This window comes from Manis pentadactyla, chromosome 14, assembly GCF_030020395.1.
Source record: "Manis pentadactyla isolate mManPen7 chromosome 14, mManPen7.hap1, whole genome shotgun sequence".
NCBI lineage: Eukaryota > Metazoa > Chordata > Mammalia > Pholidota > Manidae > Manis > Manis pentadactyla.
The window spans coordinates 8001943-8014683 of NC_080032.1; the positions used below are offsets into that span (position 1 = coordinate 8001943).

Below are 12741 nucleotides of genomic sequence, written 5' to 3' on the forward strand. Positions count from 1 at the left end.
ATCCCCATGTACAGATGAGGAAACTGAGGTTACCACATGAGGGACTTACCTAAGAGGCCATGACTAATAGGCGACCAAGCTGAGATTTACATCACTTAGGCCCGACTCTCAGGCTCTTGCTCTTCGCACCTCCCTGCCTCAGGGATGATGGTGCTGGCCTCAAAAATGTCATGATTTGCATCGCTGCTGAGAGCAGATGGGGGCAGAGTTCAGAAAGGACTTCGGTTGTGAAAGGACCTACGTCAGCAATTGGATCCCATCGGGGCAGTGGGCTGAGGATTCAGTCAGACACGGAAGCTTTGTTAGGGTGCTGCGGAGGGAACAGTGCCCCAGCGGGTTCCTCTTTGAATCATAGCTCATGGCATTGGGCCCGGCACACAGGCGCTCACCCTGTACTTCCCCCCGTCAGTCCTCCTCACCCTGATTGTAGGACACAGTCTCCAGTCACCCAGTTAAAGAGCTGACTTATCCCTTGAAATGGTTTCCTACCTTCTTTCTTTTTTTCCACTAATAGTAAAGGTAAAAAATGTTAATATAGAAAATTTCAGGAGAATATGAAGTATAAAGAAGCTGGGAAGCAGCTATCAAATTCCTGCAGCCAGAGACAATCATTTGGTGATTATTTCCTTCCAGCCTTTTCTCTGTATTTTTTAAAAACAAATTAGAGCATAATGTATAATTTTGCATTCAACCTTTTCATTGGAACAACTTCTGGTTTCTAATTCAAATCTAATTATTGCCTGGCCATCAGTTCATTTCTTTTATTTTCCCAGGGAAAGACCCGAAATAATTTTATGGTAGGTTGAGAGGAAGGGGTGAGTAAGCAAAAGCAGACATGATTCTTGTTAGAGAAACAATTAATAGGCTGGTTTGGCTCGAGTGGAGCATTCCAGGAGGGCAGCAGCAGGAGACGGGGAGGGGAAGCTGGGGCCCGGGCAGGGAGGGCTCCATCCCAGGCGTCAGCGCTTGGCAAGTGGTGTTGCTTGGTGGCTAAGAAGACAGGCTCAACTATTCACACCCCAGCTCTGTTCTAGGCTCGGTCACTTTGACCAAGTCAGCCACTGTAAGCCTCAGTTTTCTCATCTGAAGGATAGGAAGACGTGATCTACCTAGCTGGCAGGCTGGCTGTGGGGATCACACCTGAGGTGGTAAGTGTGACCTCTTATTGTGATAAGACTGTGGGAGCCTCTGGAAGCTTGGAGCAGGGCAAGGAGCCATCTGTAACAAGGTTAATCTGGTAGCACGTGGGTGGGGGGAGTGGTAACAGGAGGCTGCAAAGAAAGCTAGTGCTTCCTTGTGGGTGGGAAGGCAAGAGCCTGGTGGGGCTGCGGAGCTGAAAAGGACATCCCAGAGGCAGAATAAAGCAGGGTTTAGTGAGGTCAGCAGGACAGAGAAGACTTAATGATCTGGTGTCATTGACAGAAAAGTGGTGTCATTGCAGAAAAGGGCCTTTGGGAGGTGGAGGGAATGAGTTGTATATAAGTGGAGGCAAGGTCAGCATTAGATCTGCCAGGTGGGAGATGGCCGTGCAGATCCAGAGGGAGATGATGTCTGGTCTCGGGTCCAGGAGGATGCGGGTGGAGCAACACAGCTGTGCCTCTGCTGGAGTTCCTCATCTTCTGTCACTGACTCCTTTAAAAATCAGATGAAAGCTTGTCTCAAGAAAAACATGCCACCTTATAGATTCTGAGGTGTTCTAGAAGGCACAGCAAGAGGCAGCCTCCACTTTCTGTACCGCTGAAGCCCTTGAGCAAAGCATGTCAGCTGTAAGGGGGTCAACAGGAAGAGAAGGAGGGAGCACGGGGACTGGCCGGTTGTCCTGTGGCAGAGGCCCAGGCTTTACGCTGCCCCAGCCTCCACATCCCTGTCCTACTTTTTTTTTAAACTTCAAGGCTGGTATTGTGAACTGGCAAGTGCACTTGTGAAAGCGGGGCCTTTCAGTTAGACTCTTAGAGCCAGTTTGCCAAAGCAGGAGTGCATCAGGCCTCGGCCTTCTCAAGGACCGCACTGGTCTCCGGCAAAAACGTCCACTCACCCTGGGTTTCTGAACTGCTGTAGTCCGAGAAGGGATATTTCAAAGGATGTCATTGCTGTCTCTTACTTTTAAATTATTTCCTTAAGAGATCAAGAGGCAGATCTTCACCATCATGGGAATCAGATAAAGGAAAGAGACTCCAAGGATCCCAAGGGTAGATTGTGAAATGTGATCTATTTTAATGCTCAGAAAGCATCTCTGTTACTTAGGCTTAAGCACTGGAAAGATTTACGAGAGAGGCCCTTACTCTGTGCCAGGTGGCTGGGGTGTGGCAGGGACACCGTATGGCCCTGGGAATGACGGCAGGAGACCTGTTCCTGGTGCCTGGGTCAGGTGCCTGGAGCAGGTGGTACCTGCCTTATGGTGGACTCAGCTCTGGGAGGTCACTCCAGGCCCGACTTGACAAAATTAGAGGGAGGAGGCAGGGCTTGTTCTCTGAGGCTGAGGATGGTGTGAGGGAGGAATGCAGTATGGGGTATGGCGAGAGGGTGGCTGGAGGTGCTGGCAGGGGCCAGACCCCACAGGGCCCTTTGCGCCATTGTCAAGAGTTCAGATTTGACCTTGAGGATACCAGTAGGAGGGTTTTATGAAGAAGGGCAGAGGTTGGTGGGGAGGCAGCTCATCACTCCTTGCCTGTCAGGAGAAGGAGAAGAAGAATATGGGCACAGATGGTCAGGGAGCACCTTCACAGGTTGAAGGATCAGCACCCACCTGGAGGTGGGAGGCGCTGAGCAAACTTGTGCTGATAAAACTCAGCTTTCTGGAATCAGGGAAGGAAGTTGTATCCAGGAAAGTGTTTTCAGAAAGCCCAGCCACCGAGTGACTTTCTTCTCACCTAGCCCCACCTGGCCTTTGCTTTCATTCATTTTCAGATCATCTGGGAGGGCGAGCATGGCAGGGTTTTCATCAAACCAAGGACAGACCTGCCCCCAAACAAAGGACACCTAGAATTCAGATCATCCTGACAGTCAGCCAACTGTAGATGCTAGGAGTGTCGTGGGATGAAGAACGCTGGCCTCTTCTGAAGGGTGTTGGCATTTTGCATTGTCACATAGCCCAGCTAGCTGTGACCCTCCCTCCCTCACCATTGGGGCAGCCGGAACCCTCGGTTTCTGTTCATTTACCGTATGCTGGGACCTATGCACTGCCAGCAGCGGCGCCTGAAGGGTAGTAAACACTCAGGAGCTTTGTTTTTAGGAACAACTGCAAGTACATGGTAAATCTGCTCCAAGTCTCCCAGGCCTCTCACATTGGAAGAGGATGGATTAGTATGGCTAGCATATTCAAAAGCAGAGGGTAAGAGAATTTCCAGAGAAATTTTTCCCTAGAGCCTCCTGGCAAGAATCCTGGACTGTAGCATCAGGTTTCTTGAGCAAAGAGATCGTGTCTCCCAATTTTCCTGAATGAGTACCTCCCACTTCCAAAGCCAATGCTGTCATACAAGGCACCGTGCCCAAGTGTCATCACTCCCTGGGGACGTCAGGGCTAGCTCGTTTGACCAGGACAGGTCTTTTATGTAATTTGTTAGGCAGAGGTACTTAAAAGGTTAAATTTTACTGAACAAGGTCCCTCCCCAACCCCGGGGAAGTTTCTAGGCTGGGCCAAAGCTTTGTGCCAGCTGGGCCTGGGGCCAGGACTGCTCTAAGTGCAGATGAGCTTAGAAAAGGGGAAAAAGGTCACAGAACATTCTGGTAACCATTTGTAATGTGTCCTCTCCACTCCCACCCTCTTCTCAATTCTACCTTTCTCTTCTCTTTTCAGGAAACATCTTTATCCAGCAGCCAAGTTACTATAATGACCTTGATGAAACCATGCCCACCATCCTTCAGGTACCAGCTCCCCACCCTGCTCAGGGGAGGGCAAAATTGGGAGGAAGACCCCTTCCCCAACCTAATGGCATTCATCACCTCCTGGAAGAGCCCAGGAGAAATGTTCACTCCCCACCCATTTCTAGCCCCATCTGCAGATGTTTCTTGTGTTCCACCCCATACCATACCCTTTCAGTTTCGCCCCTTTCCCCTCTTGAGAACTAAAATCTAAGGGCTGGTCAGCACTCACACAGAAAGAACCTAGTTTGCATTTTGTGCTGTTTGCCAGCAGCCATGTGCTCCTAAGGATACCCCTCTATGAGAACTGTTTCTCATATAAGGGCTTTATAATCTGATGAAATGATTTTACAAAATAATAATGTTCATTGTAAAAAAAATTAGAACATATAAAAAAACAGAAAGAGGAAGATCAATATTCCCCCATAACTCCACCACCAAGAGATTCAACTATTCACAGTACCTTTTAGGATAGTCACAAGCTAACGTGCTTAAAGAAGGCACAATTAGTTAAAGATTTACGTGATATTACGATGGCCTCTTTTTTTCCCCCACTGCTGATTTGTCTTTTATTCTGTATAGTTAAATAAAATAATTGCTCTCTCCAGGGGATCCAAAACCACATTATATATTGCTGAATGTGTATCTTAAATATACATTACCACACACATGCCCAGCCTATCCAGTCAGATAATATCTGCAGGGTTGATTCTGGGAGCTTTACATATGTTTTGTCTTTTTAATCCTCACCAGGATCCTGTAAGAACACCCTGTCACCCCCATTTTAGAGAGTTTCCACTCTGACCCCCACCCTCTGAGGTCATTGTCTCAGCTGGTATCTTGGGAACACTGGTGTATATTCCAAAGATTCCAGGGCAGTTTTCAGATCACCCATCCCTGGTCGCAAGACAGCCATCCTCACTGTAGGAGTCACCTCTTATGTTTCACAGGTTTTCAGCAATATACTCCAGCACTGTGGTTTGCAAGGGGACGGGGCCAGCACCACACCCCAGAAGCTCGAGGAGAGGGGTCGATTGACCCCCAGCGACATGCCTCTCCTGGTGAGGTTGCCCTTTAGCCCCGCCTCTTTCTGGCTAATAGAGGACCCGGCAGCTTCTTCCCCTGCTCACAACCCCATTCCCTACCTCAGTAAGCAGCTGTTCCCACCATACAAGCTTCCAGCATTTCAGCAGGCTTCCATTTTTCTCTGGGAGCTTCATTTAAGGAGTTGTAGAAGGAACAGGGAGCTGGAATTCAGAGGATGGGGGCTTAATCTTGGTTCAGCTCTACAAGATCATCTGTGTGTTATTCATTGAGCCATTCACTCGTTCCATGAGTTTGCAGTGAGGAGCCCCTGCATATGCTGGGCCTTGGAGGTAAGGCAGCAAGCACAACAGACATGATGCCTGCTATCATGGTGCTTAGAGTCTGACGGGGATGACAGGCAGAAGGTAAATATTTAAGGGGACTGGGCGTGTGTCAGGCCTTGTGCTAAGCCCCAGAGACAGAGCAGGAAGGAGGCAGCTGTGAGCTGCCTTCCTGGAGCTTGCCATCTCGTGGGAGCTGAGGATCTCGAGATACTAAACAAATGTTTCAGAAAGAGGCCCCCCCAAGAGCTGTGGGAACAAGTCATTTTAATCCTCTGAACCTCAGTTTCCTTATCTGCAAGATGGAGATCCTGACAGCTGCTCAGCCTACTTTTTAAAGTTGTCATGAGAATCAGAAACAGTGTATCAGATAACATTCCATGTTATATATACACCCTCTTCAAAATGTAAGAAAAGTGTGGGCTTGATATTCTCGTCCTCAATGGGATGTATTTTCTGTGTGGGACCATAGGCATCATCTTCAGATTCAGGGCTTGGTTCTCCTTTAGTTTAGAAGAGAATCTTGTTATCCTAGGGCTAGAAGTAACCCTAAAGGTTACTGGGTGTGCACCCATTGGACTACAGTAGCTAGACCTGAGTCTTAGGGAGGTTGAGTGTCTTGCCCAGATTATGCTCCTAGAGATGGACCACCAGGTGTTGCCCAAACTCCAGTTTTCTCTTCTTTCAATGAGGCATCTGCCTTTTGGGGAACCCCAGGCTTTGTCAGCTTTGTGTCAGACCCTTTGCAGAGCTGTGTATGGGGAAGGGGGAGAATAATGCAGTGCTTTCTTTTGGCAACAGGAATTAAAGGACATTGTTCTCTACCTTTGTGATACCAGCACAACGCTCTGGGCCTTTCTGGATATCTTCCCTTTGGCTTGCCAAACCTTCCAGAAGCATGACTTCTGTTACAGGTACAGTGGTAGTTCTGGCTGTTGAAATAGAAGTTCTAGTTCACATCCTCATTCAACAAATACTTACTGGGTTCTTAGAACGTGCCAGGCCCTCTTCTAGCCTGGGGTTACAGCATGAAGAAGACAGATAAGGCTCCGCTTGTGTGGTTCCTGCATTTTAAAAGCATTCTCATCTTTGACTAAAAACAGGGTAGGGAAGAAAAAAACACCAGCCAAGAATAAGGCAGTTCCAATTCAGTTCTGTTTTGTTTCAAATCCCCTGTCAGGCACAAGGGAGTAACAGACCATAAGAAGCGGTCTGGGGACTGTAGCACCCAGCCCAGGGGAGAGCACACGCAGAGAAACGATGAGATGTGCTCACATGCGGGGCTGGCTGTTGTGGCCACACATTATGAAGTGCCCTGGGAACAGGAGGGAGGCAGATTTCTGTCTGGTAAAATAAGAGAGGGTTTCATGGTAACACTTAAATGAGATCTGGAAGGATGAGCAAGAACCTTCCAGACAGAAAGATTGCAGTGGTGGGAAGGGCATTCCAGGCAGCAGGCACAGGGAAAGTTTGAGGGCCTACAGTGTGTTCTGGGGAAAGCCAGGAAGTGGAGGGGGACATGAGATGGGGGTGGGGGGAGACCGGGACAGCAGGAAATGGAACAGGTAACAGAAAGAGACAGCTCCGGGGATGGTGGTAGAAGTCAGATGCTGAGGAGCTTTGAATGCACTGGCAGGGAGTGGGGTCCTTATTCTGGAGGCAGGGGCCTCTGGAAGCTTTTATCCAAAGAAGTCATAGAAAGATCCTGTTGGGATGAAGAAGATGTGGAGGAGGATACGTGGCAGGGAGGGAGACCCTCTGTCCACTTACCACCATGAGTATCTATCTGTTCCTTGTGCAGTGAGAAAGTGGTACATGGCCTGGGCTGGTAACTTGCATGTTGCCTGGCAACAGTGGGGGGTGCCTGTTCTCAGTGGTCTCTGGCCATTGCTCTTGCCAGGCATCTCTCCCCACTGTTCAAAGGAGTTTCTGGGAGCTGCCAAGTCCAGCCAGCCAGCCAGCCGTCCACTCAGTCACTTACTTGCCCATTCAACAAAACATTTATCTAGTGCTGCCATGTGCCAGAGATGGCAACTGGTGCTCTGGATCTCCTCAGCTCATGAAAATCCGACATTAGAACTGATCAGCCTCCCAGAAGATGTTAGAATAAAGTGCTGATCAACACCATTCCCCAGAAGAAAGGGGTCAGGATGGGACCGTAGCTGTCTGCTTTTTAAAAAGGTATCTTCTCTCACGGTAAATGTGAATGCATGTAGGAAACTTGGAAAAATGCCAAAAGGTAGGATGTTAAAGTCACTATGATAGATAATACTCTTAGATGTTTGTACCCTGCTTATTTTCACTTATCATAGGCATTGTCCCATTTTGCTAAAGCATCTTCCCAAATGTGGCAGATTGCTTTTGAAAGGGGCTTTGGAGATAGGAGTTAAGTTTTGGGAGAACTGACTCTCTTACAAGGGACAGTGGATGCAGGGAACAGCTCCACCCATCATAGGGTGAGGAGGAAGAAAGGAAAACACTTGACTGTTAAGTGACACTACCTTTGACCCAAGAACAGCCTGGGACTGGCCCAGCCTGTTCAAACTGTGCTAGAGGCCAGGAACACCCACTGAGCAAATGCAGCAACTTCGGTTTTTCTTCAGAACCCTCTGGAAGGAGTTATAGTCGCCAAGCAGCTCTTTAACAAATCCCTCTCTTAATAACCTCTCCTTCCTCTCAGATACACTCAAGTATATTTGAGTATCTCTCTCCCTGTCCTTTAATTTTATGAATGAGTAATACATTCATATGGTTCAGCATTTACAAGGCTTAAAATATATGATGAAAACTCTCCCTCTCCCACTCCCCTGGTTTTATTCCTCACACAACCATTTTTGTTAGGTTCTTGTGGAACTTTCCAGAGAGATGCATATAAATGTGTATACAAATAAATACAATACAAGCAAAATGTACATATCACCCCTTCCCCTTTTAAGTTTAATGCTGGCATATTTTCAGTGCTGTGTGTACTGTTTGCATTTTATTTTTAAACTTAATGTATACATTAGCAGTGCATAAAGCACTCTCAATCTTTGGCATGGCTGGATAGAATTCCATTGTATTGTACAGATCCCAGACCCCATAGATGGACCTTTAGGTTTTTTTTTCAGTTATTTGCTATTACAGAAAAAAATGCTATAAAGAATAACTTTGCACACACATCATTTTGCACCTTTGCAAGTATATCTGAGGAATAAATTCCTAGAAGCGAAATTGCAAGAATGGATGGCTTGTGCATTTTTAGTTTTCATAGATCTCACCAAGTCACCCTCCTATTGGGACAAATAGGGGTTGCTCTAATTTACTCTTCCACCAGCAATACATCCTGGCGACCCCTGAATCTGGGTGAAACTGCCCTCTCTGACTCCTTGTAGGTACCATGCCATGGGACTAATAAGGCCTGCCTCTTTTGGCCTAATTACCTCTGCTACATATGACACTATACTAGCATAGAATTTGCCCATCAGTTGACAGACAAGTGCTTACAGAGTACCTGCTACAAATTCAGCACCATCCTAAACACTTAGGCCACAGTTCGGCTTTAGGAAGCTTAAGACATCCGGAGGAAGAACCACCACAGAGGAGAGGCAGCTGCATTTCAAGGTGTACGGACAACATGTTCTGAGAGCTGTGCGTCTAGTTCTGGGAAGGAGTGATCACGTGGGTGGACATGATCAGGAAGCCGCTGGCCGGGCTGCAGAGTCTGAGTCTGAGCTGGGAAGGGGTGAGTGTGAGGTGTGAGGTTGCCAAGGTGAGAAACAAGTCAGCTGCTCTGTGCCAGGGGTGGCTGTCCCTGCAGTTAGGGTTTCATGTCACAGGAGGTAGGGAGCAAGAAAAAAGGGAGACCTTGTGTTTGTTTCTCAAACCTCAGAAAGTCCTGGGTGGCCCTCTTGTTGCTCTGTTAGAATGAGCCTGTCTGGCCTTGGCTTCCCGTCTGAAAGGGGGACATAGCTACAGGTTACGTCCCGTGATGCTCTTTGTGGGACCAGCCGCAACGGGCCAATCTGGGGTGAGCTTGGAGAAGAGCCAGGGTGGTCCTAGGAGAAAACTGTTGTGGTGGTGATTTAGGAGCAAGAAATGGACCTTCCCACTCCCATGGGGTTGCTTTGCTTTTTCTGCTGAAGTGTGTATTTATGAACTAATCCAGCCTTTTACCCATGTGTGCCTCCACAGGCTAGCTTCCTTTTATGAAATAGCAATTCCCGAACTGGAGTCTGCAATTAAGAAGAGGAGGCTTGAAGACAGCAAGTGAGACAGGACAAAACTTGGTGTTACTGTGGGAGAGAGGGGCCCCGAGCATGGACCCTGCCTTCCCTGGCCTTCAGCATCCCCATCTCTAAGACAAGGAGTGGGACCGAGGCCCGTGCAGCTTTAGCTTGTGTGTCCCTACCCAGTAGCCTCCTGGCCCCTGCATTTAAGCCTTTTCCTCTCAGCTGTCCCTCTAAGCTTTTTTGTGGGGGAGGGCCGTGGGGCCGGGGGACACACCTGCAAATACTGGGAATAAGCTCCCTGGTGTCTTTTTGTCTCCCAGATCTCTATTTCTCTTCTCTCTCTGGGCCTTCAAAGGCTGCTAGGTGACCTGTGGCAGAGGCTGTCCCATTCCAGGAAGAAGCTACTGGAGATTTTTCACATCCTCATGAACCAAATCTGCCTTCTCCCTGTCCTAGAAAGCAGGTAAGCCCTGGGAGCCCCTGCCCAGGTGGGAGGCCACCTTCCCAATCCCAGCAGTGGCATTTCCTTCACTTCCTCTGCTGTCTCCCCTGCTCTGGGGTTGCTGAGAAGAGATGAGAAACCAAGAACAATGCCTCTCTCCTCCAACTGGCCGGAGGCCTGACGGGATCAGGACAGGCAGGCAGGGAAGGGAGCTGCAAATAATTTGCATCACGTGAGTCATCTTCCCTGGTGTCCTGTTCTAGCTGTGACAACATTCATGGCTTCATCGAAGAGTTCCTTCAGATCTTCAGTTCCTTGCTGCAGGAGAAGAGGTGAGTACGGCTGGGCTGGGACCAGCGGTGGCCTGTCCTCCAGCAGAGGCCTTCTGTACCAGAGCTGCTGCCATATGCTCACCACGGCCTACAGTTCTGGGATTTTGGTTGGGCAGCAGGCACGGGGACTGGGCTGCAGCAGACCGGTGTCCCTGTGGCCCCAGCCTTGTGCCTCCTGTCTGCTCCCTGCCCAGCAGGTTCCTCCGGGACTATGACGCACTCTCCCCTGTGGCCGATGACGTCAGCTTGCTGCAGCAGGCCTCATCAGTCTTGTATCCTTCCACCGCAGCCAGTGGGATGGGGCCCGGCCCGGTCAGGCCGGAGATGGGCTGCTAGAGCCCAGAGAGGCGGGAGGAGGGTGAGCCCCCAAACACTGGTCAGCCAAGGCCGCAGCCCCTGTTTTTAGAGGAGCTAGGTACAGTCCTGCTTTTTCTAGATGTTTACTGAGTGTCTAGGCCTGTGTGACCACGATGGACTCAGCCCCGCCCTCACGGATCACACTGTGGGAGGGGAAACGGACAGGCCAAGAGGCAGTTGGAGTGTCATATGGGAGAGATTCCGAGGGCAGGGAAACCAAGGGAGGCACCTGATCCACCAGAGCTCGGGGCAGAGCTATCAGAGAAAGGTGATGTCCAAGCTGAGGGCAGAAGGACCAGGATATGGCCAAGCCCAGAGCTAAGTGTTCCCAGTGGACAGAGGACAGAGAACAGCCCATCTGAGGAGCCCACGGTCATGTAGATGGCAGGGTGGGGCCGAAGGAAAGGGGTCTAGTGGAGGGGCTCCCAGCTGAGCCGGGACCCAGAGGACCTGCATGGCTCTGGGTTGACCAAAACTGAAAAGTCCTGCAAATACTGGGGTGTCATGGAAGAGTGTGAAGAGTAACGGGGTTAGTTTTATACTTTGGAGAAGCCCCACCTGGCACAAGGAGAACGGACTGGCCTGGGACCTCCCTGAGGCCACGGGCTGGTGAGAATGCATTACTGGCATGCGGGCATGGCCTGTCAGGGTCTGGATTGGAAGTGGATGAGGGGATCTAGGGCAACTTCTGGATGTGTGGCTTTGCAGTGCCCGGGGTGATGGAGGGAGGAAGGACAGGGAAGAAGGTCCTGTGGACCATTTTGGTGGCTGGGGTAGGTTGCTTGGTCCTGCCTCAGAAACACCCTGTGGCCCCCCCAGCCTTTGCGGAAAGCCCTCAGCTGGCTGGAGAGGATACCCGGGTCAGTGCCCCCGTCAGGCCCTCCTCCTAGGGGTCAGTGCTGAGGTTAGCAGCGGCCAGCTCATCCTAATGCTACGTCCCAGGATGCTCTGATGCCAGCCCCTGGCCCTGTCTTTACCCAGAGCTGCTTCCTGCTGTATTTCCAGCAGGTACTGGGTTTTGAGGCCAGTGTGGCAGTGGTCTGACCTGTTTCTGCTTACAGCCCAGGTGCCCACGATGCCCACTGGGTGTAGTCCAGACAGCCCCTGGCAGGAGCCACATGGTCAGATGTTGAGGAGGGATCAAGAAATTAGGCTGCTTCAGAGCTGAGGAGGCAGAAAAGGCTGTGGCATCTGAGAGAGAGATACCTTAACACGTCCTTACAGGGACGAGACACGGACAGCCTACATCCTCCAAGCAGTCGAAAGTGCATGGGAAGGGGTGGGCCGACAGAAAGCCACAGATGCAAAAGACCCATCAGTGGCCGAGGATCCAAATGGGGTCTTGGCAGTGGCAGAGCCAGTCAGCGGATTGTCACCACATCCAGAGAACTTGGAGCAAGAGGAGGTGTGTGTCTGGAACAGCGCTTTCCCCCTGCTTCCCCTGCCCCCCATCTGAGAGGCCAGGGCAGTGGGGAACCTCCCTTCTTTGTTTCTGCTCTCAGAGCAAAAAGTTCCTTTTGGAACTGACAGTCTTGAGCTGCTGGTCAGCTCCTTGCTGCCTCTAGGAAGGGCATGCTGGCCTGGGCGCCAGGCAAGAGCACGTCACTTAAGCTGTCAGGCTTGTTTGCCCTCTAGGAATTGAGGCCGTGGAGCTTGTTCCCTGTGCAGCCCTTGCTGGAGCTCTCCTCTGCACAGATCACCGTGCAGCTGCTTTGGTTCCAGCCGGGAGCAATGCCTGGTCTCACTGCTGGGCCTTCCGGAAGCCCCTCCAGGGGACTGCAGGGCTCTGCTAAGCAAGGGGGCAAGCCTCTGATCTGGGGCTCTCTCCGCAGGCTTTCCCAGAACCCGCCAAGGCTGTGCCTGTACTGGCTGGCCAGTGCGCCCAGCACTCTTCCCTGCTCTGTTGGAGACAGCATGACATGGGGATTAAGACCACATAGTCTCAGGGGTCAGGCAGCTCAGGGATGCGTCTTGGTTCTGCCACTCACCAACTGTGTGGCCTAGGCGTGTCACTCACACCAGGCCTTGGTTCCTCATCGGTAAGAGGGGTGGTCCCTGTCCCGGCTCCCGTGACGCTGGGATTCCCAGAGCAGCGGTGGGGAGTGCTCTGAGCCTGAGCCCTCCTGCTCTTTTAACAGACACTTTTCTTCTTCCTGTTGGACCTCAGGCCC

At 50.6% G+C, this 12741-nt stretch overlaps 1 protein-coding gene across 4 annotated transcripts in view; it reads left to right on the forward strand.

The window, feature by feature from the left end:
• ASCC2 (activating signal cointegrator 1 complex subunit 2) overlaps positions 1–12741 on the forward strand; it is a 36691-nt gene that overhangs the window by 11499 nt on the left and 12451 nt on the right. For 3 of the 4 annotated variants that reach the window (XM_057492285.1, XM_057492282.1, XM_057492284.1), the window contains 8 exons: positions 3797–3864; positions 4812–4922; positions 6030–6142; positions 9402–9476; positions 9795–9902; positions 10145–10213; positions 10411–10485; positions 11795–11975. In XM_057492285.1, coding sequence (XP_057348268.1) covers positions 3797–3864; positions 4812–4922; positions 6030–6142; positions 9402–9476; positions 9795–9902; positions 10145–10213; positions 10411–10485; positions 11795–11975 — 800 coding nt within the window. The remainder of the gene's footprint in view (positions 1–3796; positions 3865–4811; positions 4923–6029; positions 6143–9401; positions 9477–9794; positions 9903–10144; positions 10214–10410; positions 10486–11794; positions 11976–12741) is intronic. The other variant, XM_057492283.1, reaches the window with a different exon arrangement.